The 27,472-nt window shown below is 35.6% G+C and overlaps 2 protein-coding genes across 2 annotated transcripts in view; one reads left to right on the forward strand and one right to left on the reverse strand.

The window, feature by feature from the left end:
• Positions 1-27,472, reverse strand: part of LOC147530366 (uncharacterized) — a 112,912-nt gene that overhangs the window by 57,808 nt on the left and 27,632 nt on the right. Inside the window, exon 2 of the mRNA XM_086651369.1 lies at positions 11,580-11,656. The gene's annotated coding sequence lies outside the window, so the exon portion shown is untranslated. The remainder of the gene's footprint in view (positions 1-11,579; positions 11,657-27,472) is intronic.
• LOC147530370 (uncharacterized) lies at positions 8,855-10,194 on the forward strand. Its single transcript, XM_086651362.1, has 2 exons — positions 8,855-9,215; positions 10,121-10,194. The coding sequence occupies exons 1-2, from the start codon at positions 8,855-8,857 to the stop codon at positions 10,192-10,194; spliced, it is 435 nt and encodes a 144-aa protein (XP_086507488.1).

Consider the following 27,472-nt stretch of genomic DNA (forward strand, 5'->3'; position numbering starts at 1 on the left):
GAGTTAAAATGGATGATATTCTTTAATATGAAAATAATAAAAGAGGAAGGAATAAAGCATCTGTTACCGTTGATCACGAGAATGTTTGCTCACCGTAGGATTAGATGGAGGGCATTTTTGTCACAGTTTACACGTGTGTTTCGCACGACAACCATTTAACGAGTTTTTGCCGGAAATAAGGCAAATGGGGGTTAACGTCTAAACAGTTTTCATTTCGGGGGTGAAGTCCTAATATCACTAAATAATTGGGGGTCAATGTCAAATTAACCCTTTAATGTTTAAGTGAGGTTGTTCTTCCCTTCGCAATCTAAAGTTCCTATATACCCCGCAGCTTGAATAGTCCGTACTGTAACTATCCCAACCTTTTCTCGCAGACTAAATTTTAATCCGCTTAGAAACCGATTTGCTACAACATCTTCATATTCTGCAATGTTTTTCATACTATTTCTCTGGGCCAATCTTGAAAACTCGTCATAGTACTCTCCCACCGATCGCAACCCTTGTTTACAATTCTGGTAGATCCTGAACAAGTGTTGTTGATAATCAGGGGGTAAGAACCTCTCTCTCAGGTGTTCTTTCATAGACGGTCAATTCTGGATTGGAGCCTTTCCTTGCCCCATCTTTGACGTTGTAACTCACCCCACCAAACCGCAGCAGTTCCTTTGAGTCTACAAGCAATAATTTTTACCATCTGTTCGCCAGGAACAGTATAGGACATATCCACTTGTCGCTCAACCTCATGTAGCCAATCAAGAAACTCTTCGATCGGCAAATAGCCACTGAAGAATGGTATTTCTGCCTTGATTTTGTATTCATCATAATCTCTACGCGGGTAATATTGGTTAGGATAATAGTTACCATCACGTTCTTGGTTGTCAGCATATTGTTGAAGTGTTTGTGCTCTGCCTTCGTTTCCATTAACAGCTTGGTTGTGGGTGAATCCCCCAACACGTTCTCTGTTAATAGGTTGCCTAGGGTTTGTATTGACATTCAGGTTGTTAATCATCTCCATCATCTGATTTAGTTGATGACTCAAATCGTCAACTTTTACCCACAAAGCATTGTTACCTCGTTCACCGTCGAGGTTTGCGTTTCTACCTTCGTCTTCTGCCATTAAGCCAGGAGAAACCTCTCTCTTGATGCCAACTGACGCAGCGGAAAATTCCGAAAAGAATTAGAACTTCGTCTTAAAATTGTAGAACTCAGAAAAAGCCTTAGAACTCCGTCTAAAGACTATAGAACCGAAATTGATAACAAGATACTAAAATACTGAATTTTATTGATTGAATTCAATGGATTAAACAACTACCGAATTCCCTTTATAAAGCATTAGGAGTTTTCTAAACCTAAACAGACTCTAATTAACAATTTCTAATAAACAAAATACTACTTTCCTAAACCTAATCAAATACTAATAACCACTTCTAAATTAATAAAATACTAAAATCTCAAACTCAAAAAGGCTTCCTGAAATCATAAAACTACTAAAACTAATAATTCTCTACTAAAATAAATAGGAAACTACTAAAGTAAATCTTTCAAAAAATCTCCCTGCATCAACAACATCTTGATGAGTGAGATATTTCAGCATCATTAGTACATAGATCTTTTATTGAACTTAATGATCTTGCTAAAGAAAAGGTTAGTTTTGTTGTTTAATATGCATATTTGGGTACAATAGTTAGTTGTAGTTGATTGTATGGCCGTATGGGTTTCAAAATGAAGTAACTTTTATGATAATTTATAACTTTTCTTTTTGAGAAAGACAACTTTTTTTTCTTTATTGAAAGATCAAGTTAATTGGATATTGATCCAATTTGTCGCTGGAACACTTAATAATTCATATATTCTTCACATGTTGATATACATCGAAAAAATTGAAATCAAATGCACATGAGTAGTGAAATAGATTACTTAGATTATTCTGAGACACGAAATCAACGACCAATAGTAATTTGAAACAGTGTCGTTGTGCAAAATCAGATTAGGTACTTCACCTTAATTACATGTAATTTTGTTATTTTTTTATAATTGTAGATGAAGTTATCACGTGGATCCAAGGGGTTGGGTGTATAAACTTGACTTTTGAGAGACCAAAATTCTGTATCAAGATGTGAAGAATATGACAAAAGGCGAAACAATTAAAATGAATTAGTCCAATAATATTATCCGTGCCGGAGACACGGGTTATACCTGGTGTATATATATATATATATATATATATATATATATATATATATATACATTTTTCATGAAATGTTGGATTTCAATAAAACTTGTATATATAAGTATAGAAAAGATTTTTTTATTATCTTTTTTACAAGATCTACATCTAAAAAAAAACACAGAAAACGACGTTTTTTCCAATTAATTTTTTTGCAAACTGGCGCTTTGTTAATAAAAATCAAACTGTGTTTGCCAAATCTCGCAAACTCGATTTATGATACAAACTCAGTTTTGCAAACTTTAGTTGCATAATGCAAACTCAATTTGCAAGTCTAGAATAGTAAAAGAATGAAAAAATTTCTTCTTCGGACAAAGCTTGTTCTTCTTCATGACCCCATGATAATGGAGAATGAAAGCAAATTGAAGTCTTCACAATAACCGTACATACTAAGTCTTCATCCATAATCGAACATAAGAAACAATAATAAAAACAAATCGAATTAGAAACTTCAATATCCTAATACCTTTTTATCCATTATCCGAACAATGAAAAATGAACAATAAAAACTAATCGAAACAAACCAACTCTTATCTATAACAGAAGAAAAAGAACAATGAAAACTAAGTGAAGTGGAAACCTCGAAAATTCTAATATCTAGAAATCGAGTCAACTTCACCATCTCAAAACCTAATTGATTTATCTGTCGATACGAATTTATGAAAAGAGAAATAAATAAGAAGGAAATGATGAGGTAGTGATGAAGAAAAATATTAGTGTGTGATGAAGAAGATTAGAGGAAGGTGATGAGAGGAACATGAGGGCTTAACATAATTTGTAGCGAGAAAGCAAAGGGTGAAGAGAGGAAAAAGAACCTGAAGAAGATGGAGATATTCTTATAGCACGCATTGTTTCAAACATGACTTACTGTTACATATATACTTCTAGCACATTATAGTTATTTGACAAATTCAAGTATTTTTTTAGTTTTGCTCATTACTAAAATACTTTTGTTATAGGATGGTGGACCAACTTTTTAAGTTGCTAATGATACTGCCCGCCTTGACAATCTGGGTCACACGGTTTTAAATGCCCCCTTAAGGGAAGGAAGGGTATTTGACCTCTCAAGAGGAGCACCACACTTCGTCTCGCCACCGATGTGGGATTGCTTTACAAGACACCCTCCCAAGATCACATCGTAATACAACAAATCGTGCTGATAATGTGCTATATGAATATATGATGGTGCGAACCAGTCTTCTAGGCTGCTAGTGATACTGTCCGCTTTGACACACCTAGGCTTCACGATTTTAGAAGGTCTCCTGAAGAGCAATAATTTCTGCATGGTTAAATGAGGTTGCTGGCATACTTTGCTTACTAGATCACTATGAGAAAGTTGTACCCCTGCTGGTGAAAACATAGCATGTCAATGAAATTTCTTTATGTGGTTTAGAAATATAACCCGCGTCTGTGTATCCCTTCACTTGAGAATTCCCAGTTAAATTCTTTGAATAAAATAATCCTAGGTCAGTTGTTTCTCTAAGATATCGAAGAAACAGTTTTACTCCGACCAAATGTTACTTAGTTGGTGCAGAGTTATATCTTGCTAATAGATTTATTGCAAAAACAATCTTTGGTCTAGTGCATTGAGCTAAGTATGATAATGGAAAGGAATTCTCCATGTTAAATCGCTTCAAGACCTTCTCAGTGTGTAATGTCTAATCTACAAGTATGTCAATTGTACTTCTTTCAATTTGTAAGAAGACAAAATTTTGTTTTCCCGAGTTCTTTCATCTCGAATTTTTTTTTTCAAATGTTTCGATGACATTTTTGAGCTCATTGTCATTATGGGTTTTTTTAATTTCATATGGTTCACTTTTTCTAGATCTTCAATAATAGAGGTGAGTTCTTTTATTTGGGTTCTTCCGAAGACTACACTTCTAATTCATAGATGCTTCTAATCGACATTCTCTATAACAATGAAAATGTTTTTGTATCCAAGATCTTGATTACGGGCGAAGTATTTATCTAAGTTTTTTCCCAATTTGATGTGTCCCAGTGGAACGCACAGAAGTGCTCAGAATTTCATTGCAGCTCATGTTGTTCGGGCGAGGTAAATCTCACCAGAAAGAACTTGCTGCTTATTCATTTGATCCATCTTGAACCATATACATTTACAATTAATACAATTATCGCCAGACTAGTCTAATTTTTCAATGTTCAATATCATTACTCTCTCTGTAAGTTGGTCTTTCTTGTAAATATACATTGTCTGGTTATACTTTGTGACGATTATACTTCTTGGAGTAGTACATTTTTTCGATCATAATTTATAATATAAACAGTTGAAATTGGTTGAGCAATTTATCACTGCTAAATTGCTAGTTCCAGTGCAACTTCAGCCCCATAAGATGCAATTGGTTTCTCCTTTTCACTCAATCAGCTCCTATTTGTTGCTTGTCTCTGTCTTATAACCTTTGCTAGACTTACAGAGTGCGACCCAGTGTCAACTCGCGTTTGGACAAGAAAACAGAACTTGATAAAACTTCCTAGATTTTGACTTGTGAACGTTACATAATTATCAAGGTTGTTGCAGGGTAAGTAATTCAATGGCCATGATGAACTTGTACAAGTTAACAAAGTCGAAAATCACAATATCTCTGCATTATGTAAACTAGGGTTCAAATCTTGGTGTTTTTCTGAAATATTAAAGACTAGAGTATAGCCCGTGACCGAGGGCACGGACAGTTATATTAGTTACATTCAACGAAACTATTGAAGAGATCAAATGAACATCAAGTGGTCATAAACACATATTACTAAGAAATGTATTAATGAAGCAATCAAAGTGAATGATACGAGTACTAAACCCTAGAACCCTTTATTTTTCAATTCGATAAGCTATTTTAGAAACAGTTAATATGAGGGAAAAAAAAGGAAATAGATTATTTTATTTCTAAACCAGTGATGTGCAAGAAATAATTATTTTATATGGGTTTTATTCCTAAATCCGAGAATCTTTTTTTCGTTATACAACTTAATTTTTTCTAGGTAGCATTTTATTTCTAAAAAGGACTATATTGTAATATTAAGGAAGGGCTTCTAGACAATATTTTTTTATTAAAAAATGATGTTTGTCCCCGTCAGCATTTTTTCCTTCTGTTTCCATGGGTATATAGACCAAAATAATGTTCAAAAAGGATTTAGGGTCCAATCTTCCCAAAAAATGAGTTTTTAGTCTTCTGCACTTGGGACTAAAAACCCTTAGCATATTAGTCAAAATACCTTCCATGTCCCTAAACAAATTTCGCGGGATTTTTTAAAGTGGGGCATGCCGAAATTCAAACGGCATATGGTACTGTGATTTAGGGTTTAAAAAAGGAAAAAAAGATATAATTTAAACAAAATTTTCTCTCTCATTTATGATCTATTTTGAAACCGAATCAAAACTTTCCCCAAACAGATATTTTCAAATTAATTTTCTCTCTCTTCTTTATAGATTTGAAAACAAATCAATTTCTCTCTCTTACTATGTAATTTTTTTAATTCAAATCAATTTTCTCTCACTTAACTTTTGCATTTGAAAGAGTATATTTTATGGGATTAACATACAAAATGTATATATCACTTTCTCTCGCTTAACTTTCAGGTTTGGAAAGAGTATATTTTTCTGGGATCAATTTAGCGTGATCTGGGGGGTTAATATACATAAGGTATATATCACTTTCTCTCATTTAATTTTCGTTTTTACTTAAAAATAACCAAACATCCCTTACAAAATATGAACATGTTCATTAATTATGTACAATTTACGAACATTCTAGCAGCATTTGTTTTAGTTTTTATTCATATATAACCACACAACAAATACAAATTGTGAAACAAGTTCGTAAATTATGTGTTATTTTTTACGAGAAAACCATCATTTGTCATGTATACAACGTAATTTATCCAATATTTCACATTATTTATACCAGCACTTTATTTTTTTTTTTTACACATGTACACTGCAGTATCTTCTCAACTATCTAAGTCATTCTACAAACAACAGTTACACGCTTTAAATCATTCTTGACAAACAAACCGAATCTTCTCTGATGGTAATCGAAACAACTGACCAACTTCAGTAAATATTTTATCCCAACCATCAGATTTTAGTTCCGCAGTCTTACTTAGGTTGGATGCTTATGTAGGAAATTCCACCAGTAACAACAAAACTACAAAAAGAAAAATATATACATTAGGTAACAAAACATATAATTTACCAGAAACGACATGTATAATACAGTAAATTATGTATAATGTTTTATAAAATTCATCATGTATTGGGGACAACAAAACTTTAGTTTGAATAACAAGGCTACTGTTATGTAAAAAAAATATATGTAAAGTGCAATAAATTACATATAATTTTTGGAACATTACACACTGTTTACCTACTGTCATGTGTCATGTGAAATACAGTACACATAATTTCGTATAAATTACACATCGTTTATATTCTGTTACAAAAAAACGTACAGAATCTTCTCTGGATCAGAAATTGTATCGTTACCGGATCAGATGCAAAAAAAATATTCTAAACATCAAGATCTGTAACCTAAATCTAATGAAAAATAAAATAATACATGGATACAAACATTACATAATTGAAGATAATGAATTAGTAAACAAGGATTTAACATTAACATCATAAATCGGTTATGAAGATCTTAGAGAGAGAAAATCATGAATAATGATGAATATTTGAGAAGATGATACAAAGATGAAATCGATTATAATGAAAATCATAAATATATTTAAAGATGATGATGAAAAGCATTAGAAAGAAAGATTAAACTTGTTACTTTAACCTCATAAGCAACTGTGATCCTACCAAAGGTACGAACCTGAATCTTTTTTATGGAAATCGAAAGAAATAATGGAGTTTTTAGCTGGTTTATTAGATTGGAATGAGATCTGAAGCTTCTACAAAAAGAGAATGAACATAGATTTTGGTTTTAGGAAGAGAAAAAATTTTGGTTTCCGATTTTGATTAGAAATAAAGATAATGGTTTCAGTTATTAAGATCGTGATTGGAGAGAGAAAGAGGGAGATAAAAATGGAAACCGAATATTGGTGGATATGATTAAAACGAGAGTGTTTCATTATATATAAGGTTAGATTAGGTATTATGAAATTATAATCATCCTAAAGATTTGGGTTTTCTCTTGAGATGGATATAAATGGACTAGATATCTATTTGTTTTAATATTTTGGTTTATAAAACCATTTGAAGTTTAGAGTGGATGAAATGTGTTATTATGGGTAGATTTTTGGGTCATAAGCCCAAAAATTATTTATATAATAGATTGTTGGGTAAAATCTGTCAATCGGTGTATATAAACTAATTCGATTGTAGTTATTTTGAAGGACATGGGTCTAGGGCGCGGACGTTTGGTTCTGGGTCATGTAGACTTTGGTCAATCCAAGTTGACCCTAAAAGACTTTGAGGCAATTTAATTTTCACCCCACGAATTAACATGTTCACGATTTACCTTTTAATCTTCTCTACTTATGTTAACCAACAACACCACTATCTGCTATTGCTCTTTTTATCTTGCGTCTGATTTTTATCTTTGCTGAAACAGTTTCTCTTTATTCGAATGGTCTATCTTTGTCTCCCAAAAAACTCTATCTCTTCTTTCTTACTGTTATGGAGAAATGAATGGTTTCCTTTGCTAGAACACCCTTTAGTTGAGAAAGGGGAGCAGTCCTCTTCACATATGAAGGGGAATCAAAGAATCTGGAATCGAAAAATCTCATGGGAGGGCTTCGATTGAGGGTCTTTGGGCTTTAAGTGAACCCTTCATGAGGATTTTGCCTAAAAATCCAATCTCCTTTTAAACAAAGGGGATCTTGTTTTTTGTTCAAACAAGGAAAGCAAAGAGGGGGGGCTTTGAGTTGAACGAGGAGTGCTGAGTATGACTAGAGAAGGAAGGACAAAGAGATAAAAGTGGCAGTGGTCGGAAGTCGTGGTAGTGAAGATGAAAATTAAAATGTAAACTCATTAATCCTTGAAGTGAAAATTAAGTTGTCTCTTGACTAAATTAAGGTCAACTCAACTCTCACATGGATGTTGCGAAGGATTGGCCTATTATGTTTACCTAAAGTTAGGACAACGGGGATGCTAATAGTCTAATAGAGGTAACCGAGTAACTTATTAAGAGTAGATGCATGGGCTACCCGACCGGGCCAGGTCACACTGACCCAGTCGGTTATGTGCTTCATGGTTTATCAATATTAGGATAACCATCATAAGAGTTTTGTATATATCAAATAAGGAATCATACTTGTACTAGGATTAGTATTTTACTTTTATAAATAGGATGTACACCAATTGTATCAATACAAGAAATATTTTACCAACCTCCTCTCTGTCTTTTTCTATACTATTTGATCCCTCTCTCTCTCTCTCTCCCAATCATTCAAGATCGATAATTCACATGGTATAAGAGCAAGGTTAATTATTCAACGCTTGTTTAATATTATTTTTTCATCGTGACTTCCTCTCATGATACTACTTCTGAAACTATTCAAACTTCTTTGAATCCTATCTCTGATGTTCACCATTCAGATTCTCCTACTTCAATTCTCATCACCCCACTTTTAAGCGGAGATAACTATGCCTCATGGTCTCATGGGATGAAGATGGCCTTAAGGGCTAAAGATAAATTCGGTTTTGTCGATGGAACAATACCAAAACCCTCATCTCCCACCGATTTGCATGCATGGGGGCGTTGCAATGATTTAGTAGCAAGTTGGTTGGTTAATTCGGTTACTCCGGATATTCGACAATCTATTCTCTATGATGAATCGGCTGCTGTTATTTGGAAAAATCTCTACGATAGATTCCATCAAACTAATACACCAAAAGTATTCCAACTTAAGCGTGCTACCTCCTCTCTGAAGCAGAATGGAATGGATGTCTCTACCTATTTCATGAAGCTTAAAACACTTCAAGAAGAACTACAGTCACTTATGGTTCTCGAACCTTGCCTTTGTGGTCAAGGTAAGTCTATACTTGATCGAACTAATCAAGATCGAGAAATGGAGTTTTTTCAAGGTCTACATGGCCGTTTTTTGGCTATTCGGAGCCAGATTCTCTTAATGGATCCCTTTCCATCTCTTCCATCTCTCTTGAATATTCATAGTTTGGTTTAGCAAGAGGAAACTCAATAAACTATAATCCACGAGACTTCTCAACACACAGAGGCGGCTTCCCTTGCCATTTCTCGGTTTGACCCTTCTCGGTCCGAACGATATGACTGAAAAGAGAAGCCTCGTCATAAGCGAGCTCGTCCCTTTTGCGACCACTGTCAGGTTCACGGTCATAGTCGTTCGACCTATTACAAACTTCACGGCTATCCGCCGAGAAATCGCAGCAATCTGATGGATGCTTCGGTCTCCAATCCAACCGATTCGGCGGAGCCTTTAGCGACCACCATGTCCTAGGAGCAGTTCGACTGCTTGAACACGCTCCTGGATCAGCAGCGAGCCCACGCGGGTAAACCGAACTGCAACGGTACCAATTCTTCTGCAGGTAGCCCAACGATACATCAATCAACCTAGCAGGTATTTTCGATGATCCTTCGACCTTTCTTGATCCGTCGATCGACCTAACAGGTACATTACTTTCCCCCTCACCATGGGTTGTTGATTCAGGGGCGGCAAAGCATATTTGCTTATCTCTTTTTTCTTTTTCTAACTATGTCCTCGCTCCTCTGACATATTTTGTAAGATTACCAGATGGATCTCGTTGTTGAGTTTTTCATATCAACGCGGTTTCTTTTTCTAACTATGTCCTCGAATGTTTTACACATTCCTTCTTGCAAGTTTAACTTGATATCTGTCTCCCAAATTACCAAATCACTCTTCTGTGATGTTAGTTTTAACTCTTCTTCGTGTGTCTTTTAGGACCAAACGGAGAATCAGACGATTGGAATTGGTTATCAACTGGATGGCTTATACTTTCTACGGACGGAGCCTAAAGTTTTTTCACTTTCAGGATCTAGTAGTTTTAGTAATTTTGATGTCTGGCATTGGAGTCTTGGCCATCCCTCTTTTGATCGTTTTAAGTTTATTTTAGACAAGTTTCAGTGTATTAATTCGAAGTTAGTCAATAATAATATGAGCCAGTGTTTTATTTGGCTGTTGTCCAAACAACCACGACTCCCTTTCACACGAAGTACTTCTCGTGCTTCTCGACCTTTCGAATTACTACATGCCGATTTATGGGGACCTTTCTCTGTCCCCTATCACTCAGGTTGTCGATTCTTTTTAACATTGGTTGATGATTATTCTTGATGTTCAAGGGTGTTTCTCATGAACTCGAAATCCGAAACCAAACTTGTCTTGTCTAACTTTTACAATTACATCAATGCTCAACTACGCTTGAAAATCTCTTCCGTTCATTACGGATCAGGCGGTCCCTTTTTTCCATCTCTTCAGAAGTTCCGTTCTGATAATGGTTTTGAGTTTATGTTTCACACTTACAACGTTGGTTTCAAGATCTGGGTATTCCCCACCAACGAAGTTGTACGTACACCCCCCCCCTAGTAAAACAGGGTGGTTAAAAGAAAACATCGTCACATTCTAGATGTGACACGTTTAATCTCCTTCTCTCCTTTTGGGAAGAGTGTGTTCTCACGGAGTTTATTTGATCAATAAACTACCTACTCCCTTGTTACATGGCAAATCTCCCCATGAAACTCTTCTCGGTTCTCCTCCGACTATCGATCATCTTCGGGTATTTGGATGTCGTTCTTTCGCCCAAAACAACAATATCAAATCCAAATAAGATTTTCGCACGATTCCGGTTATTTTCGTCGGATACCCGCATGGACAAAAAGGTTATCGTGTTTACGACCCCTCTTCGAATAAAATATTCACGTCACGTCATGTGACTTTCCATGAAAACATCTTCCCTATGCACAATCCTCTCCGCACTCCTCAGTCATCCGACCGTTCATCTCGATCCCCGATGACGGCACATTTCGATTTTCTCCGGATGGGACTAGTCCCATTCCCTCGTCACAAGAGTGCCACAATCAAGTCTCGCCCACTGGGCCTCAACCGACCGCAAGTGCGCCCTCATCACGGGAGTGCCTTAATCCCGTTTCACCCGTTGGGCCTCCATCTGCCACGGGTGCGCCTTTATCATCGGCCCGGACACCAGGCCGCGATCTCCCTGTAGGCGCCCTTCCCACTGCTGCTGATGGGGCCTCAAAGGTTACACCTAAAAGGTCTTCACCCGCAAGTACACGGGTGTCAAGTAATAATTCGTAAGACCGGAATCGATCCACAGAGATAGGAAGGCGGTTCGGGTAACGAAGGCTCTTATCCCTCGGTCTAGATATTATAAGCTAACTTAGACTAAAAAAGAAAAGAACATGAAGGTAAGCGGGGGGGTTTTGAAGATTGATTTAAGAAGAAATAAATAAACAACGAAAACTAACTAAACAATATAAATAAACAGGCGAGAGAGATCCGAGAGAAGTGTCGAAGGAACAAGAGTCGGGAGGCAAAAAGAGTCGGGAAACAAATAAGTGAGAGAGGTGTCGAAGTCCGGGAATCCATAATGATAAATCTACGACTATGTGTAGTCCGATCTAACGTTTCAACATAAAATCGATGTTCGACTCCTAAAGTAGATGTCTCTAAGTACTACGTATATCCGGAGATCATACTTAGTCAAATAAACGTCTAAATCGGTTAATCCCGAGTCAACGAAAGTATTGTCTAGTCGCCTAACTATGTGAAGTGTATGACAAGACACATGAAATTATGACTTAGACTACGATCGATATCGAGTACTTCGTTTCGTCTATTAACTATATGCGAAGTGCTTGACAAGACACATGAAGATACGATCGAAACGATAATCGAAATAAATGAACACCAATTTATAATCAAATCATATTAAACATAATTATGAATTCATCACATTTCATCTCATATAATCAATACACTAAAGTTATCTAAACATGGTGACTGAATAATAAATGGAAAGAAAATGATGAGAGAATCCCCCCTTTTCGATGTGGTACGAGGCTAAGATCGTCAGAACAGATGAGTAGTTAAGGTGCAGTCGATCTCCCCTTGGAAATTTTTGGGTTCCTCATAGCGACCATCATCATCTTCTCCTTTTAGAACTCAACCTCCATTAAAGCTAAACCTTAGCTTTCTCTCTCTAGCAATTTATAATCCAAAATCAAATCAAACCATAAGGGAAGCAAAACCATGACATGGGGAGTAAAAGCCCTAAGGTTTCCGGCCAAGAAAGTGATCGAAACACCTATAAAAATCCCGCCAGAGATAAAGAAATTCCGACCAAGCCAAAATCCGGCCAAATCCTAGCAAACCCGAGCATCCTCTAGCTAGTAGCCGCGTCCTATGCAAGTTCCCAACTGTCCCGAGCTATGGAGCTCTGTCCCGTGCGCGTCCAAACCGTCCCGAGCATGAGAGAGCAACCGAGCAGCTGCTGCTCGGTGCACATCTAGCAGCTCTCGAGTTGTTGTCTTGCAGTTGTTGTGCCGGAACAACAACTTCCGAGCTGTTGTTCCTGTGTGAGGCAGCTCAGGCTGCTGTTCCGTCTTGTGGCGGCCGATCTTGGCCGGCCTTAAGCTTAGGCCGTCTCCTCTCTCCTCTCTCCTTTGCTCTCTCTCAAACCTTCAAGCTCTTGAACAAAAACCCTTGAAAAACCCTTTTTTCTCCCTCTCCTCCCTTGTAGAAGATGATGAATAGTGTCCAGATCCTTTTGACCTCTTTCTCTAACTTGTGTATACACAACCCTAGACTTAGTCAAACTTGACTAAGTCTTAGACCATTTTGACTTGGACAAAGAGAGGGTGCTCATAAATTTATCTTTCTCTTGTTCTTCTTGTTTTCTTTTGTGGGCTTGAGTTGGACTTGGGCTTTGCTCCAGAAACAAAGAGGGTGCCTTCATACTTGATCTCTACAAATCTAATTTCAAGAGACGACTATGACTTCCATCTTTCATAATTTCTCCGTCCGAACTCCGATTCGACTTCTGTTTTCATCGCCGGACTCGTCATTGACTCCACTTGTCATTTGATTTGCTTGAAATCTTTTTCTCTCGTTTTGGGCACATGAAATGATAGTGATTAATGCTTCGTTTTATTCCCAAGCACACGCTAAACTCCAAATATGATACCTAACAAGAAAAATACATAAAATGTTATTTATAATACTCGAAACGAACTAATTGGTCTAAGTTAGGCTCTCCAAATGTGACATTTTCATGTCACATCAACATCCCCAAACTTAAACTTTGCTAGTCCTTGAGCAAACAAAATAAAATAAAAGCCTAACTCACTTTCGGAGGAATCCCGGTTGCATTTAGCATATGCAACAAGTCTTTAAACCCCTAGGTTACCCCTAAAGGACGAGTGTTTTCTCATGAGAGTTTCCATAGATGACACACACAAACATCATGGTTTCAAATACACAAGGGTCCAAATTTCAAATCATAGATAAAAAATGCTTCATATAGTGAAGGATTTAAGCATGTCAATGCATAATGAATCAAGTAAATAAGCTCATGTAAAAGTGAAAGACCACTCCACTAATGATCTTACCCTAAAATACAAGTGTCATACCATAATGAGCAACATCTATGTTTCGAAGGCACACAACTTTGATTCCTATTTTAGTACATTTCGCCTCGACTTTGGCCTCACGGACATACACTCCAAATATGAAATCACTCAAGAATGGTTCGCTCGTATGTGTGAGTGTGATCACTAACATGGACTCAACACATAAAAAGAGGGGAATACAACATTTTGGAAACGAATGATCTTCGAAAGGAATTAGCCACTAAATGGAGTGGGGAAGCTCACTCGCCCTTCTCACCCACTATATCCTCTAAGAATGTTTTCTAGAGGTTAACGGATACTAGAGATGGATGACAATGGAGGATTCCCGAGAATGTCGAACTCTTCATGATAGAACCTTTTAAGCACTTCCACATTTGTTTCTTGCTTCGAATACTTATTCATCAACAAAAACACCAACATATATATACAAACACAACACTCACACAAAAAAGGAAACATGCTCAAACATACATATAAACCACTTTATTTCATTTCTATTTTCTTTCTTTCTTTCTTTCTTTCTTTCATTCTTTCTTATCACTTTTTTCTTTTTCTTTTTTTTCATAACACAAGAGTGTTTTAGTTTAATCTCGTTAGTTTTGGTTCTACAAGTCTTAAGACGGAGATCTAGGTTTTTTTCTGGATTTTATAAGTTTTAGACGAAGATCTAATTCTTTTCAGAGATATTCGCGGCGTCAAAGCATGAATAAAACAAAGGAATTAGAAGAGATTTTGCAAACTAAAAAAAGGTTTTGTTTCAAATTTCTTAGTTCATATAACACAAAATCTCCTAAAACCGATCTTATACTCCTTACAGATTCCATGATCGATATTAATAAATCAAATCATAGTTCAAGTTTGTGCAAGGGATTGAAAACAATCATCAGTATAATTTAAAGAAAATAAAATAGAAAAGCATTAGATGAACTAAAACTTAACTTACATACAATAGATGCTACGACATTGTGCGAGTTATTCCAAAATCTACGATTAACATGAGAAACTCAAGGAACCATTGCAATATGTAATTGTGATGGTGCAGTGGGCTTGAATTCCTGAAAGTAACTCCAATCTTCAACCTTAGTAAATCTCATGTAGTTCTTGAGTGCAACCCGTTGAAGAAAATCTAATTTAAGTCAACTAATTACGGAATTTTGTTCTTCTCTTAAGATGTTAGAAGATTTAAAAAGGGATAGAAAATCACAAAAAAGATGCAAACTACAATTTCTGTAAATACTGTGTGACTTGATAACTTCAACAAACATATCGCAGGCACAAAGTCTGAAAGTTACATATAGTAAATAAATCCAATACCTCTCAATCAGAATTTGATATTGAATTCCGGGTCCAATTCGCGATTATTATTGTATTAGAAATCAACCGAATCCTTGAGAGATAAAGTGAAGATTAAAGAACCCCAATTTTCAGTAGTAAAAACAGTTCGACTGAAGATAGATACAACCTCCAAAGCATAAATTCTAACACTAAAGTAGAAAGAAAGTAAACAATGAAGAAACAAAGTAAATTTCATAACGAACAATCAATGAGTAAATTTGCTAAATCTGATATTAGAAGATGTACCTCAATTTAGAAACAATCTAACAGCAAAACGCAACAATCTGTGGTAACTAAAACAATGAATGATACCTATGGTAACTACACTCGAATCCTTGAAGGTTTTGGAAAGTTTCAGAACCTATCAATTTGAGAACTTTCAAACTTTTCCCAAACTTATCAAAAGACTATATTGATATAGATTTATGGAGTAAATTGTAAATATAATTTTGGGAATGGCTGCTATACAATATCCCTTATTAAAAAATGGTGTGTGTCCCAGTCGGCATTTTTTTCCTTCTGTTTTATATATATACTAGATATTACCACGGACACTTCCATTGAACACTCTGCCTGTGTGTGAACAAATTTGTTGTGGTTATTAAGTAAAAAAACATGAGATAATGCCGCTAAAGAAAAATAGAAGATAATAAAATTCATTTTTGTCAATGAGAAATGAGAGGGAGTCTAAGAGGTGTTCAAATAGGAGACTTTGAAACAATTAGTTCGTGGACAGTTGAGCAGTTATTTTAAGGACTTTTGTGAGAGAAAAAGGCCCAGTAAAACAAAAGAACAACAAATACTACTCAAGTCTAGTTTCATTTCTCTTTCATAAAAAATTTCAATATTCAAGTATTGATAGTTGCTTTTCCATTAGCTATGGAGGGCCTTAGCCGTATCATCTCCTCCAACGTGGGTTCAGGTAATTTCTTGGGATTTCCGGTTAATAACACTAATCTTAACATCACACATTTACTATTTGCCGATGATTGCATCATATTTGGCAGGAATTCTATAGAAAACATTAGTAATCTTAAAAACATTCTCACCATGTTTTGTGAATCCTCGGGTCAAATGATTAACTATAACAAATCCAATATATTCTTCTCCAAGAACTCACACCCAAAATTTAAAAGGATGATCATGAGGATGCTCAAAGTCAAATACGCGTCTACGTCGGAGAAATACTTGGGCGCTCAAATGTTCATTGGAGCAAACAAAACTAAAGTGTTCAATGAACTGATAGACCACATCAACAGGAAAATAGGCAATTGGAATCATTCTTTTCTCTCGCATGCAGGTCGCACGGTGGTTATTTCCTCCGTGGTGGCTGCAGTACCCCGATACCAGATGCAATGTTTTGAGCTCCCGAAGAGCGTCAACAAACGCATTATGACTATTCAAAAGTCTTTCTGTTGGGGTAAGCCCAAAGGTATATGTACTAGATCTTGGTCTTCTATAAGCCTTCCTAAAAGGCTAGGAGGACTGGGCATCCACATCCCAGAGAAAGATAATATAGCGTTTCTTAGTAAACTTGCCTGGAGAACTCTTACTGATCCTAAAGCGGCTTGGGTGCAAGTGATGAAAGCTAAATATTATCCAAAAAAGGAAACTCCCACTCCGGCTAAGACCCATCACTCTTGGATATGGAAAAACATTAGCAAACACATAAACCAAATCCGAAATCTTGCCTGCTGGGAAATCCATCACGGTCAAAACATCAATATTTGGGACGAGAATTGGATACCCAACTTGGGTCACCCACCGATAAATTCGAATAATTCCAAGCTTGTCAAAGTAGAGCAACTGATTACGAATGGCTCCTGGGAAGAGAATACTTTAAACAATACCTTCGACCCCAACACTATTAATTTGATCAAATCGATCCCCATTGACCCCGAGGGAAACGATCAACTCAGATGGACACTAACGGAATCAGGTAATTTCACTATTAAATCGATGTATGATTACATCAGAACGAGACATCTCCCTCCACCTTCGGCTAATGTTAACTGGAAATTTATCTGGACCCTACCTACCATTCCTAGAATTCAAATGTTTATTTGGAAAGTTTGCACCGATTCTCTGCCAGTGAAAAGCAGGATCGGAAAATACATTGGTAACAATCTCATGTGTACCAAGTGCACGGTAGTAGAGACAATAGAACATGCTCTTTTACATTGCCCCATGGACAGAAACATTTGGTTCCATTTTAACGTTATCTCGGAGAGGATCTCGTCCGTCAAGGATTGGATCTTCTCCTGGCAAGATTCAACCCATACTAATACCTCTAATGGAACACATTTTGCTACCATCCTCTGGAATATTTGGAAAATGCGGTGCGACAATTGCTTCCAACATACCATAAATGATATCAACACGGTTCTTACAGCGATAAAAAGCTTTCCAGAAAAAACGAACCCCAAGGTTAAAAATAGTATAATGCATTTAGAAAAGTGGAAACCACCGATAGATCCTTATCTTAAAATCAATGTTGACGCCTCTTTCGTGTCAGTTGAGGCCACCATTGGCACGGGGATAATAGTTCACAACGGGGAATCCAGATTTGTGGCAGCTCAGGCCTCCACAGCTAGAGCTAGAAGTAGCGAAGAAAGCGAAGCGATAGCCATACTCAAAGGTCTACAATGGGCAGAAGAACATAAACAGGATTACATTATCTTAGAGAGCGACAATATCAACTTAATCAAGCATCTTCAAGATCGACGACATTCCATCGAATGGCAATCTAAGGTAGATTTGGATAGAATAAGAGCACTCAAAGATAGACTGAAGCATGTTGAATTCAGCCACACCATAAGACAGAAGAACGAGCAAGCTGACAAATTAGCTAAATGGGCAAGGAAGAATAATAAATCCAAGACCTGGAAGAATGTACCTTCTTTTTTAATTACTAAGTACTGTAATAGCTTACTGGTTTAATTTTATGTATTTTTTCAACAAAAAAAAAAAAGATAGTTGCTTTTCCCTTTGCAACATAGTATCACCCAAGGCTTCATCTCTTAGAGAGATCATTTGCATATCAAGTAGTAGCAATAAGCAACATTTCAACAACCATCCAAAAGTTATAGAGATAATAGAAGGAATATATATAGTTCATAAAAGAAATATAGATATCATAATATAAAAATGGGGACTATTCCTTTCTCACTTTAACCTAATTCCAACTTCATCGGCATCGAAGAATCTAAATTATAGATTCTTTTTCGGTCTTCTCGTTGGTGAAAGAAACAAAACATGAGACATCAAAAGAATGAACTATACACAAGTCATCTCGACGTAAGGCCGTAAGGGGCACATACTAGGTTATCGATAATCTCAATTTCCGCGTCTCCTAGAGCCAAAAGAGATGCCTTCAGCAAGGATGTCAAGTATTGACTACTTAGCTCCAGAGAGTTTCACCTGTAAATGAAAGTATAGAATATAAGCATTAACAGTTCAGGAGCTCAAGGAAGAAGGTACAATGGCTTCTTTCCAAGAACATATCTAGGCAAAAAATGCCATACATCAAAGTAAATCTTCAAACATAATGGGGTATGACCATGGTGAAGTTCTATAAATGCAAGCAAGAATAATATAAATTTTTCTCAAATATCAAGCTAGATATCAATTGCACTAATTGCCACATTATTAAACATTTCATATGTTGTCGGTAGTGCTATAGAAACTGTTGGAAATCAAACTTTATCCATTTTAATCCAAAGCCTCTATTATGCACCAAAGCTGGAAAACAAATAATCAAAAGGCATCGATTCTAAAATTAGGGCGGAATTGAACCTCCAAATTCTCTTACGGAAGTCAGATTATTTGAGTTCAAAATTAGTTTGGTATTGATAATGGTGGTCTAAAAGTGCGCATCGTGATGGTGCTAGTTGTAATTATGGTGGTCGTAATGATTTTCATTGTCATGGTGGTAGCGAGAGTGGCATTATTAGTGTAGGCGCCCAACAAATATGGAGGCGCTGGTTATTGTATTGGTGATAGAGTGACTTTTGTGCACAGATTGATGTGTAATAAACGAAGGATGTGTAACAATTTTCTCTGAATCTTTAAAATCTTAAACATATAAACAACATAACTCCTAATAGTCTTGTTGTTGATGTTTTGACGTAAATATGTAAAGCAAAAAAGCTAGGTTGGAAAAGAGGTACTGTATAGATGCTTAATGACCCACAAAGAAGAACATAAACCTCACCTTTCGTCCAGGAAGGCCGCCATTTGCATTAATGCAAACATAGATGACAATTAGTATCTGCATCTACACCAAGCTGCTTTAGACCCACAACCAAGTCCAACCTCTCTCTCTCTCTCTATCTCCAACATATCAGTGGGCTCGAAAATGAGAACGATGTTTTTCAAGAATTATCAATTTCTCAATAAAAATCCTCTCCCGAATATATCTTTGTCTACAAGTTATAAGACCGGCAACAGTAACTGTAGCCGTGAATGGACGCATTCCTGACCCAACATTCCACAAGAAAAGCTGACCTTCCTCTTTTGCTTCTTTCTCAACAGAAATTGTCCACTGGAACCTTCAACAGTCACTCTATTATTCTCTGTCTTCTTCGACATGTAAGTCAAGTACTTCCAGAGCACGAAGATTATTATAGATATCTTCACTGTGTAACAAGTTGTCCATTACAGCCGTTAGCATTTACAAGATTTGTTCATTTCCAGTCTTTAATGTACAACAAGCATCCTATCTGACATTTTCTCAAACACCGATTAAATATATGAACAAAAACAAACATAGGACTAATGGAACAAAACACAAAGTGCAGAATGTTAGACTGCATCTAGAACAAAGTAAATCTTAGAAACACAAAATTACCATGTTTAATCAATGAATAATCAAAAAGGGCGAACACCATTGAGAGACTTACGAGACGGAATTTCATTTCTAACACAAATATGCAAGGGTTTCATACCCAATAATTGTATATTAAAAAATAGTAACATAAATTTATTCATTCATGAAGATTGATCGGTACAGTGAATGAAAGAGCTTGGTGGAAGAGAAAGAGGCTGAGGGCCATGAAGAGAGAGTTGTGGAATAGGAATCGAGCTTGATTGGGGACAGACATGCAAAACAATAGTTCGTTCCATCTGGCCATTGATTTGTTTGGACGATTCAAAATGGAAAAAGTGTTGTTTAGTATATGCCTATGTGGTTGTCCAAATCACTAGCCAACTCAGCAGGTAGGAACATTTATTTTCTCCCAGTCATCACAAATCTGTTATGTTTTGTTATATAGATACTTGATTCTATTTTATTGGTCAAAACAAATTTGTCATTTATTACCTTGAATGACAAATCCTTAAATGAAATCATTAATCATACAGTGTATCCATAAAAAAACACATCTTGAATACCTTTAATAAACAAATTAAATTCAAATTTCTCAACTCGCATAAGCAAATAGGCGACTATTGAAACTTCAGAGTAAAATTTCCCATTGAAGTTATTGGGACTAAAATTTACAAAACAAATCGAAGAACATACATGTATCTATGGAGATGAGGATGCAATAAGAGAAGGGGAGATAGACTGAGAGTAATAACCAAAACCTAAGGAATTTAAAAATGGATATGAATGAGGGGATTAGTAACTGGGAAACTTATTAAGCATACATAGACAACAATGCTTGTAAAAGTGAAAACCGAGAACAAAGTTTAAGCAGAAAAAGGAACTTTTATTTTATAATGTACTTTGTGAGTGGACTACAGTAGAAGAACATTTTCAAGATATCCAGGCTAGGAGAATTTAGTGTGATATTTTTTGTGCAATGCCAACCATCACAGTGAACTTGGGTTTCCACCTCTCATCAAGGAACTTGCAGGCTCTTAACAATCAATAATATTAAGGTCAATAAATATCCATACAATACATGAACCCTAAAGTTTCTCTCAACAAACATACCAACCATCAAGCATCATATAAATAAAGATGGGTTTCAATCTCGAGGAACTTATTAACGGCACAAGAAGCTTATGGAAACTATATATGCTAATTACATATCCTCCTCACAAAAATACTAAGTCATGAGGCAAGAAAAAAGAAGAATGGTTATTTACCATCTGAATGCAACCTCCACTGCTAAAGGAATAAAGTTCAAAAAGGATGGGTGAACACTTCCTCTTGTTTGATGGAGTCACCAAGAAAATAGTTCATATACACTATTTTCAAGATTGTAAAATCTGTTATACGTGAAACTTTAAGTAAGAAAGAAGATAACATTCATTGTGAACTTCAGTACCAAATACACGCCCATCTAAAAACCATACACAAGTGAAATAATACATCCATTTTAGTATATATTACACAGATATTTACATTAGTCAAACATAAAACAAAGATCAATTAGGCAACTACAATAGCAACCATACCCAAATTGCAAAATGAAACCTACCAAAATCTTTTGTTCTTCGAAAGTTGTACTTACAACTCAATGGTGGATATAAGCATAATCTAGATCATTTGCCAAAGACCCAAGATAGAGAAAATGATGAATTTCCCCCCAATTACAATAGAAGTCTGAAATCAAAGTGGATCCATAAAGAGGTTTGGAAAGAGTAGCTCAAAGGAAATTCAAGAGAAAGAAAACACGAATATCTACAAAAGGTTCCAAATTTTATCTGATGACCGGCATTAAGAGACGAATAACACATAGAGCATGAAAACCTCGAGTTCGGGTAAGGATTTGCATGGCATAACCTGAGAAATCTGCTCGTCCATGTTACCATGAGAGATCACTGAAACAGGATCCGCATTCACTCTTTTTCTTCATCTTCTTCCACTTCAGCTATCCAACCGAAACCAAAGAAAACAAAAATATCAAACTTCATACTTAGATTTCTTCGTCTTCCTTGTTTCTTCTCTCGTTCTCCGGAGTGGAGGAGAGTTAGCCGGCGAAGAATGGTGGTGGTGTAACCAAAAGAGGAGAACCCTTCCCATCTTCGATCGCATTTATTTAGGAAAAAATAAATTATCGTGAAGATGATTTATATAAACTACAAATCAAACAAAAAGAAATCATGTAAACTTAAATAAAACTTACTTGAAACCGTGAATCCACCTAGAAAAAACTACAAAATCTAACAAAAAGGAGGCAGAAATTGTGAGTCTGCTTGAAGATTTATATCAAACAGGAAAGCATAAATTGTCAATCAGGAAGCATATCAACTTAAAATAGAGCTTACTTGAAATTGGAATTCTTTGAATCGACCTAGAATAGACTTCAAATTGACCGCAGAAGGAAGCATAAATTGACTGAAGACAAAAAAAGAGAGATGTTATAGAGGTTTACTAATTACTATTGCCTTGTAACTGATCTGGAAGGAGTCGAAGAAGGAAAGTGCTTCTTTGAACCCCCAAAGATTTTCGTAATTGATGGATTGCAGAAACGGAAGGAGTGGGAAGAAGGAAAGTGCTTCTCTAACTCCAACGAATAATTTGTAATTGATGGAGGGAAGAGCTAGTAGCGCTCATGTGCTTTAGAGAGTCAATTCCCAATTTAAAGCAACAGACAACAGTTGGTGTTTTGGGCCCAATGGCTTTAGAGTTCCTATAACGCATCTTAGTTTAAAGGAGACATTAAAGAACGTGATGCTAAATTGAAAGTGACATGTATTAATCCAAACAATCCAATGGTTGATATCAGTGTTGATCTGGGACGGACGACTGGATTTATCTCCAATGTTTGTCCCAGTCAGCACTTTTCAACCTGTTTTATTATATACTAGGTATAACCCATGCCCAAGGGCACTGGCAAATATCGTCAAACATAATTGTAAATTGTATATAGAAAATGATAATGATATAAAGATCCAAAATGAAAATTAGGCAATACCATAAATTCATGTCATTTAAAAATAAACATAAAATAACTTTTGACCAAATTGTAAAATGTTCTAAATACCCATTCGGAGAGGAGATCATAAAAGTCACACTACATTCCATGCAGATTTTGACAAATAACATCAAGGACTGAAACTTCAATATTAACATGAAATGAGACGTAAAACAAACTTTCAGTTGATTTTGTACGAGATTACTCATAGTTCGTAAACCTGCAAAAAGAAAAAAAAAACTAAAAAAGTTACGATAGACAGTGTATTGATACCCATTGAAAGTAAAAAATGATAAACCACACAAGAAATAGAGTGAAGCCAATTCGAGCAACAATGAAATTTTGGACATATAGGATCTTTTCTAGCTTAAAAAAATTGTTGAAGCAAGAACAATAAGAAAGTAAAAAGGTCACGATAGACAATATTAGTAGAAACTTACAGTGACAAAAAAAAAAAAAATAAACTTTATTCAAAATCTCTTGAAGAAATGAAGAGTTTCTGCTACTAATGAAGGCATTCAAACACAATAATGAAGTAGTCAAAACTCCACCAGTTTCATTTTTATTATGAATTATGGTATCTTTTATGCTCCTAATGTGAATTCATCATCGGAAGCGAACACGGGATGTGCATCGAATAGACAGAGAGAGGTTCTCCAAAAGCACTTAAGAGGAGAATTCAACTATATTTTACGGGATTACCGAAGGTAATTTATCTATATCTAGTTATTTGGAGCTTTTGCAGAATCAGATGGCATAACCTACATCGGGAAATGAATTTAGCATCATGAAATGAACATCGCCAAGAGTCGGACTCTTTTTTAACTGAAAATTTGTAAAATTGACGATAACTGATAAGTGGGGACGTAATTCTCCAAGTAATAAACGTCAAACCTATTGAAAACAATAACCAATAGGAGTAACACTTCACCAATGATTTAAGTTATTTAAAATAAAAAAGACAATAATACATATAAAAATTGAAATCTAAATGAACATAAAATCTATAAAAATACTCTGAAGTAGTAGGAAGAAATATTAACAACATATCTGTCAAAGAGTTAATTTTCGTTACTTATAACCAAAATATCCAGCTTGACGCAAACAAGCTTACAATTCTTAAATACTAAAATTTTACATTTTTTGGAAAAGATGATTCCTCAAAAGTGATTCATGTAGCACAAAAGTTACAGAAATTCAATTCATTGTTTTTCCTGAAAAGGACGTTATCTACAACTAAACCTAGAAAGAAAAACAAAATGAAACTAAAACATAGGTGAGAATAATAGAAGAAGCAGTGAGACTAACTTACTTGTATCTTATGCTATTATATGATAAGAAGATAGGCAGAACACAAATCCAAATTCAAAATCAGAGGCTTGATTTTAGTATGTCTTTTCCCTTAAAGATGTACAACCATAAAGCATCTCATATAGAATAAAACCTGCATTCCATAAAACATGTGTTGTGCTAGCCCAACTGAAGTTCAATACATACCGTACAAAAAATATACGGATTCCGAACCCAATAATTCTCCTATTTGAATAGAAGTAGTAGAAATTATAACCTCCCACACAAATTAGATAATCTATCATGATTTAATTAATTGAATGGAACATTTGAACACAAACCCAATAATTCGCTATTTAAATAGAAGTAGTAGAAATTGTAACCTCCAACGCAAGTCAGATAATCTATCATGATTCAAATAATTGAATGGAACATTTGAACACAAACCCAATATTTCCCTATTTAAATAGTAGTAGAAATTGTAACCTCCAACGCAAGCAGATGATCTATTATGATTTAACAAATTGACGTCTACCACTGTATGTGAATCTCAGATCCCTGAATTATGGGTATCAACATTATCTTTTACATGCATAAAAACTCAAACAGATTGTATGCAATATAGTAATGGCACCTGATTATATGAACAGATTGGGCTACAAAATGGGTGATCCGCCAAGAAGATTTGAATTCAGAGCTCAGCTCATAAGAAAACACCAAACTAACCTGAAGTTAAAAACAATGAGATATAACACTGAAATCACTCCATCAACATACAACTTAATAACAAAAACAATAACGAATTAAATTCGTTGTATCTAAGCACAAGAAAGATAGAAACCAAAATGATTTATGGGAAGAAACCTAAAGAGTGCAAAATTTCTTAAGAATGATATGTATAAAATAAAAAAGTTGACAAATCCACATAGAACGGTATCTTTAGATATAAAAAGCAGTAGCATATATATGCTAGGTAACTATAAAAAACTTAACTATAAATTTCGAAGGAGAGCCAGAAATAGGGTTGGATTTAAATGTAGATGAACAACCACCAAGAGAATGAAATGAAGAAGATTTAACGTAAAACAAAGAGATTTCACAACTAATGAAGATATGGTAGAATTTTTGCATGAAATTTGTTACTACCAATTTAAAGGTAGAGAAGAAATTAGAAGCTACAGTCATAGGGAAATAGCTAAAATACACCTCAATTTATCGCAAGCTCTTCTTTTAATATTCACCTTAAGCCACCAAATTGAAGGAACAGGATAATGTAATGAATTCATTTAGGAAATTTGTCGAACACTTAGTGTGTGTCAATGGTAAATATTGTAGGTCTCAATTTATCTAAGCACAATTAAAAAGAGAACAGAGAAGAAAAATCTAAATTATATTAGAGTTATCAGTCAGCAATATCAAAGTTATCCTCGATGAATCAGAATAAATAAAACCTTGAAAAATTTACACCGAAATGTTGGGAAAAATAACCTAATTAACTTGTTCAGGAATATGAAGATAAACGATGCGAAAGTAAAAGTAGAGACACCAAGATTATTTAACGTGGCAAAAAACCCCTCCAAACTAGAAGGTAAAAAACCACCGGACCTAGTCCAGAAATCTTCCACTATAATTAAATAATGGGTTACACAATTCTTTAAGATGTGTAGAAACACTCTTGGACAACTCTTCACCAAACCTATGGTGGATAAACTGAACAAAGAAACAAAGAAATAAAGATCTCTTACTCCTTAGGATTTGAACAAATCCTAGATTACTAAAGGTTGAAGAAGATAACCATAAACTAATTTGCTTCAAACCAATATTCTGCTCTTCCAATCTCTCTTGAAAGAACCACTTCAGAAATCTCTCTTTCTCTGACTTCTCTTTGTTCTGGAAGTTGTTGTGTATAATATCTTCCCTTTCATTCCCTTTTATAATGATAAATAGGGAGGTTTACCAAAAGAAATAGGAATTCCTTTTTAGGCTTGAAAAAATAGAAACTTCTATTTTTTCCCCAAACAAGGAATAAGGGAAATCCTATTCCAACTAGGAGTCCTTTAATTATAAGGAGGGACCCCAACAAACTCCCCCTCCCGACTTATGAAGAGGGACCTACCATCCCCAAACCTGCAACACTGCTACATAGCTCATGTTTGCCTTTGGGTAATGGTTTTGCCATCATATCTGAACCATTGTCATCAGTATGGATTTTCTCGATCTTCAACACCTTTTCTTCAAGAACATCTTGGATCCACTGGTATCTCACATTTATATGCTTGGACTTCGAATAGAAACTAGAATTCTTACTAAGGTGGATGGCACTTTGACTGTCGCAATGAATAACATAATTATCTTGTTTCATACCAAGTTCTTCTAACAGCCTCTTCACCCATAACATCTCCTTGCAACATTCTGTAATGGCAATATATTCGGCCTCTCTAGTAGATAAAGCTACACACTTTTGTAATTTAGATTGCCATGACACTGCTCCCCCTGAAAATGTAAATAAGTAGCCTGATGTGAACCTTTTAGAGTCTACATCTCCTGCCATGTCTGCATCTGTGTAACCGACTAATACTGGCTTATCATTACCAAAACATATACGAGCTTTAGACGTACCTCTAAGATACTTCAGAATCCACTTCACTGCTAACCAATGCTCTTTGCCTGGATTAGCAAGAAATCTGCTTACTACTCCAACTGCAAATGCAATGTCCGGTCTTGTACACACCATTGCATACATCAAGCTTCCTACAGCTGAAGCATAAGGAATTTTCTCTATTTCTTCTTTCTCACTTCTAGTTGATAGACACTGATCACGAGTCAACTTGAAGTGACTGGCTAATGGACAACTCACTGGTTTTGTCTTGTCCATATTGAACCTTTCTAGAACCTTCTCAATGTATCTTTCTTGTGATAGCCAAAGTTTTCCAGCTTTCCTATCACGAGAGATATGCATGCCAAGAATTTGTTTTGCTGGACCCAAGTCTTTCATATCGAAATACTTGTTTAGTTCCTTCTTTAACTTGCTAATTTTATTAGCATCCTGACCAACAATCAACATATCATCAACATAAAGTAGAAGTATAATCAAATCTCCATCAGGAAATTTATGAACGAAAACACAATGATCTGAAGCCGTCCTGTGATACCTT

This window comes from Eschscholzia californica, unplaced genomic scaffold (genome assembly GCF_041429995.1).
Source record: "Eschscholzia californica isolate CP2 unplaced genomic scaffold, dmEscCali1.0.p SCAF_7, whole genome shotgun sequence".
Classification (NCBI taxonomy): Eukaryota; Viridiplantae; Streptophyta; class Magnoliopsida; order Ranunculales; family Papaveraceae; genus Eschscholzia; species Eschscholzia californica.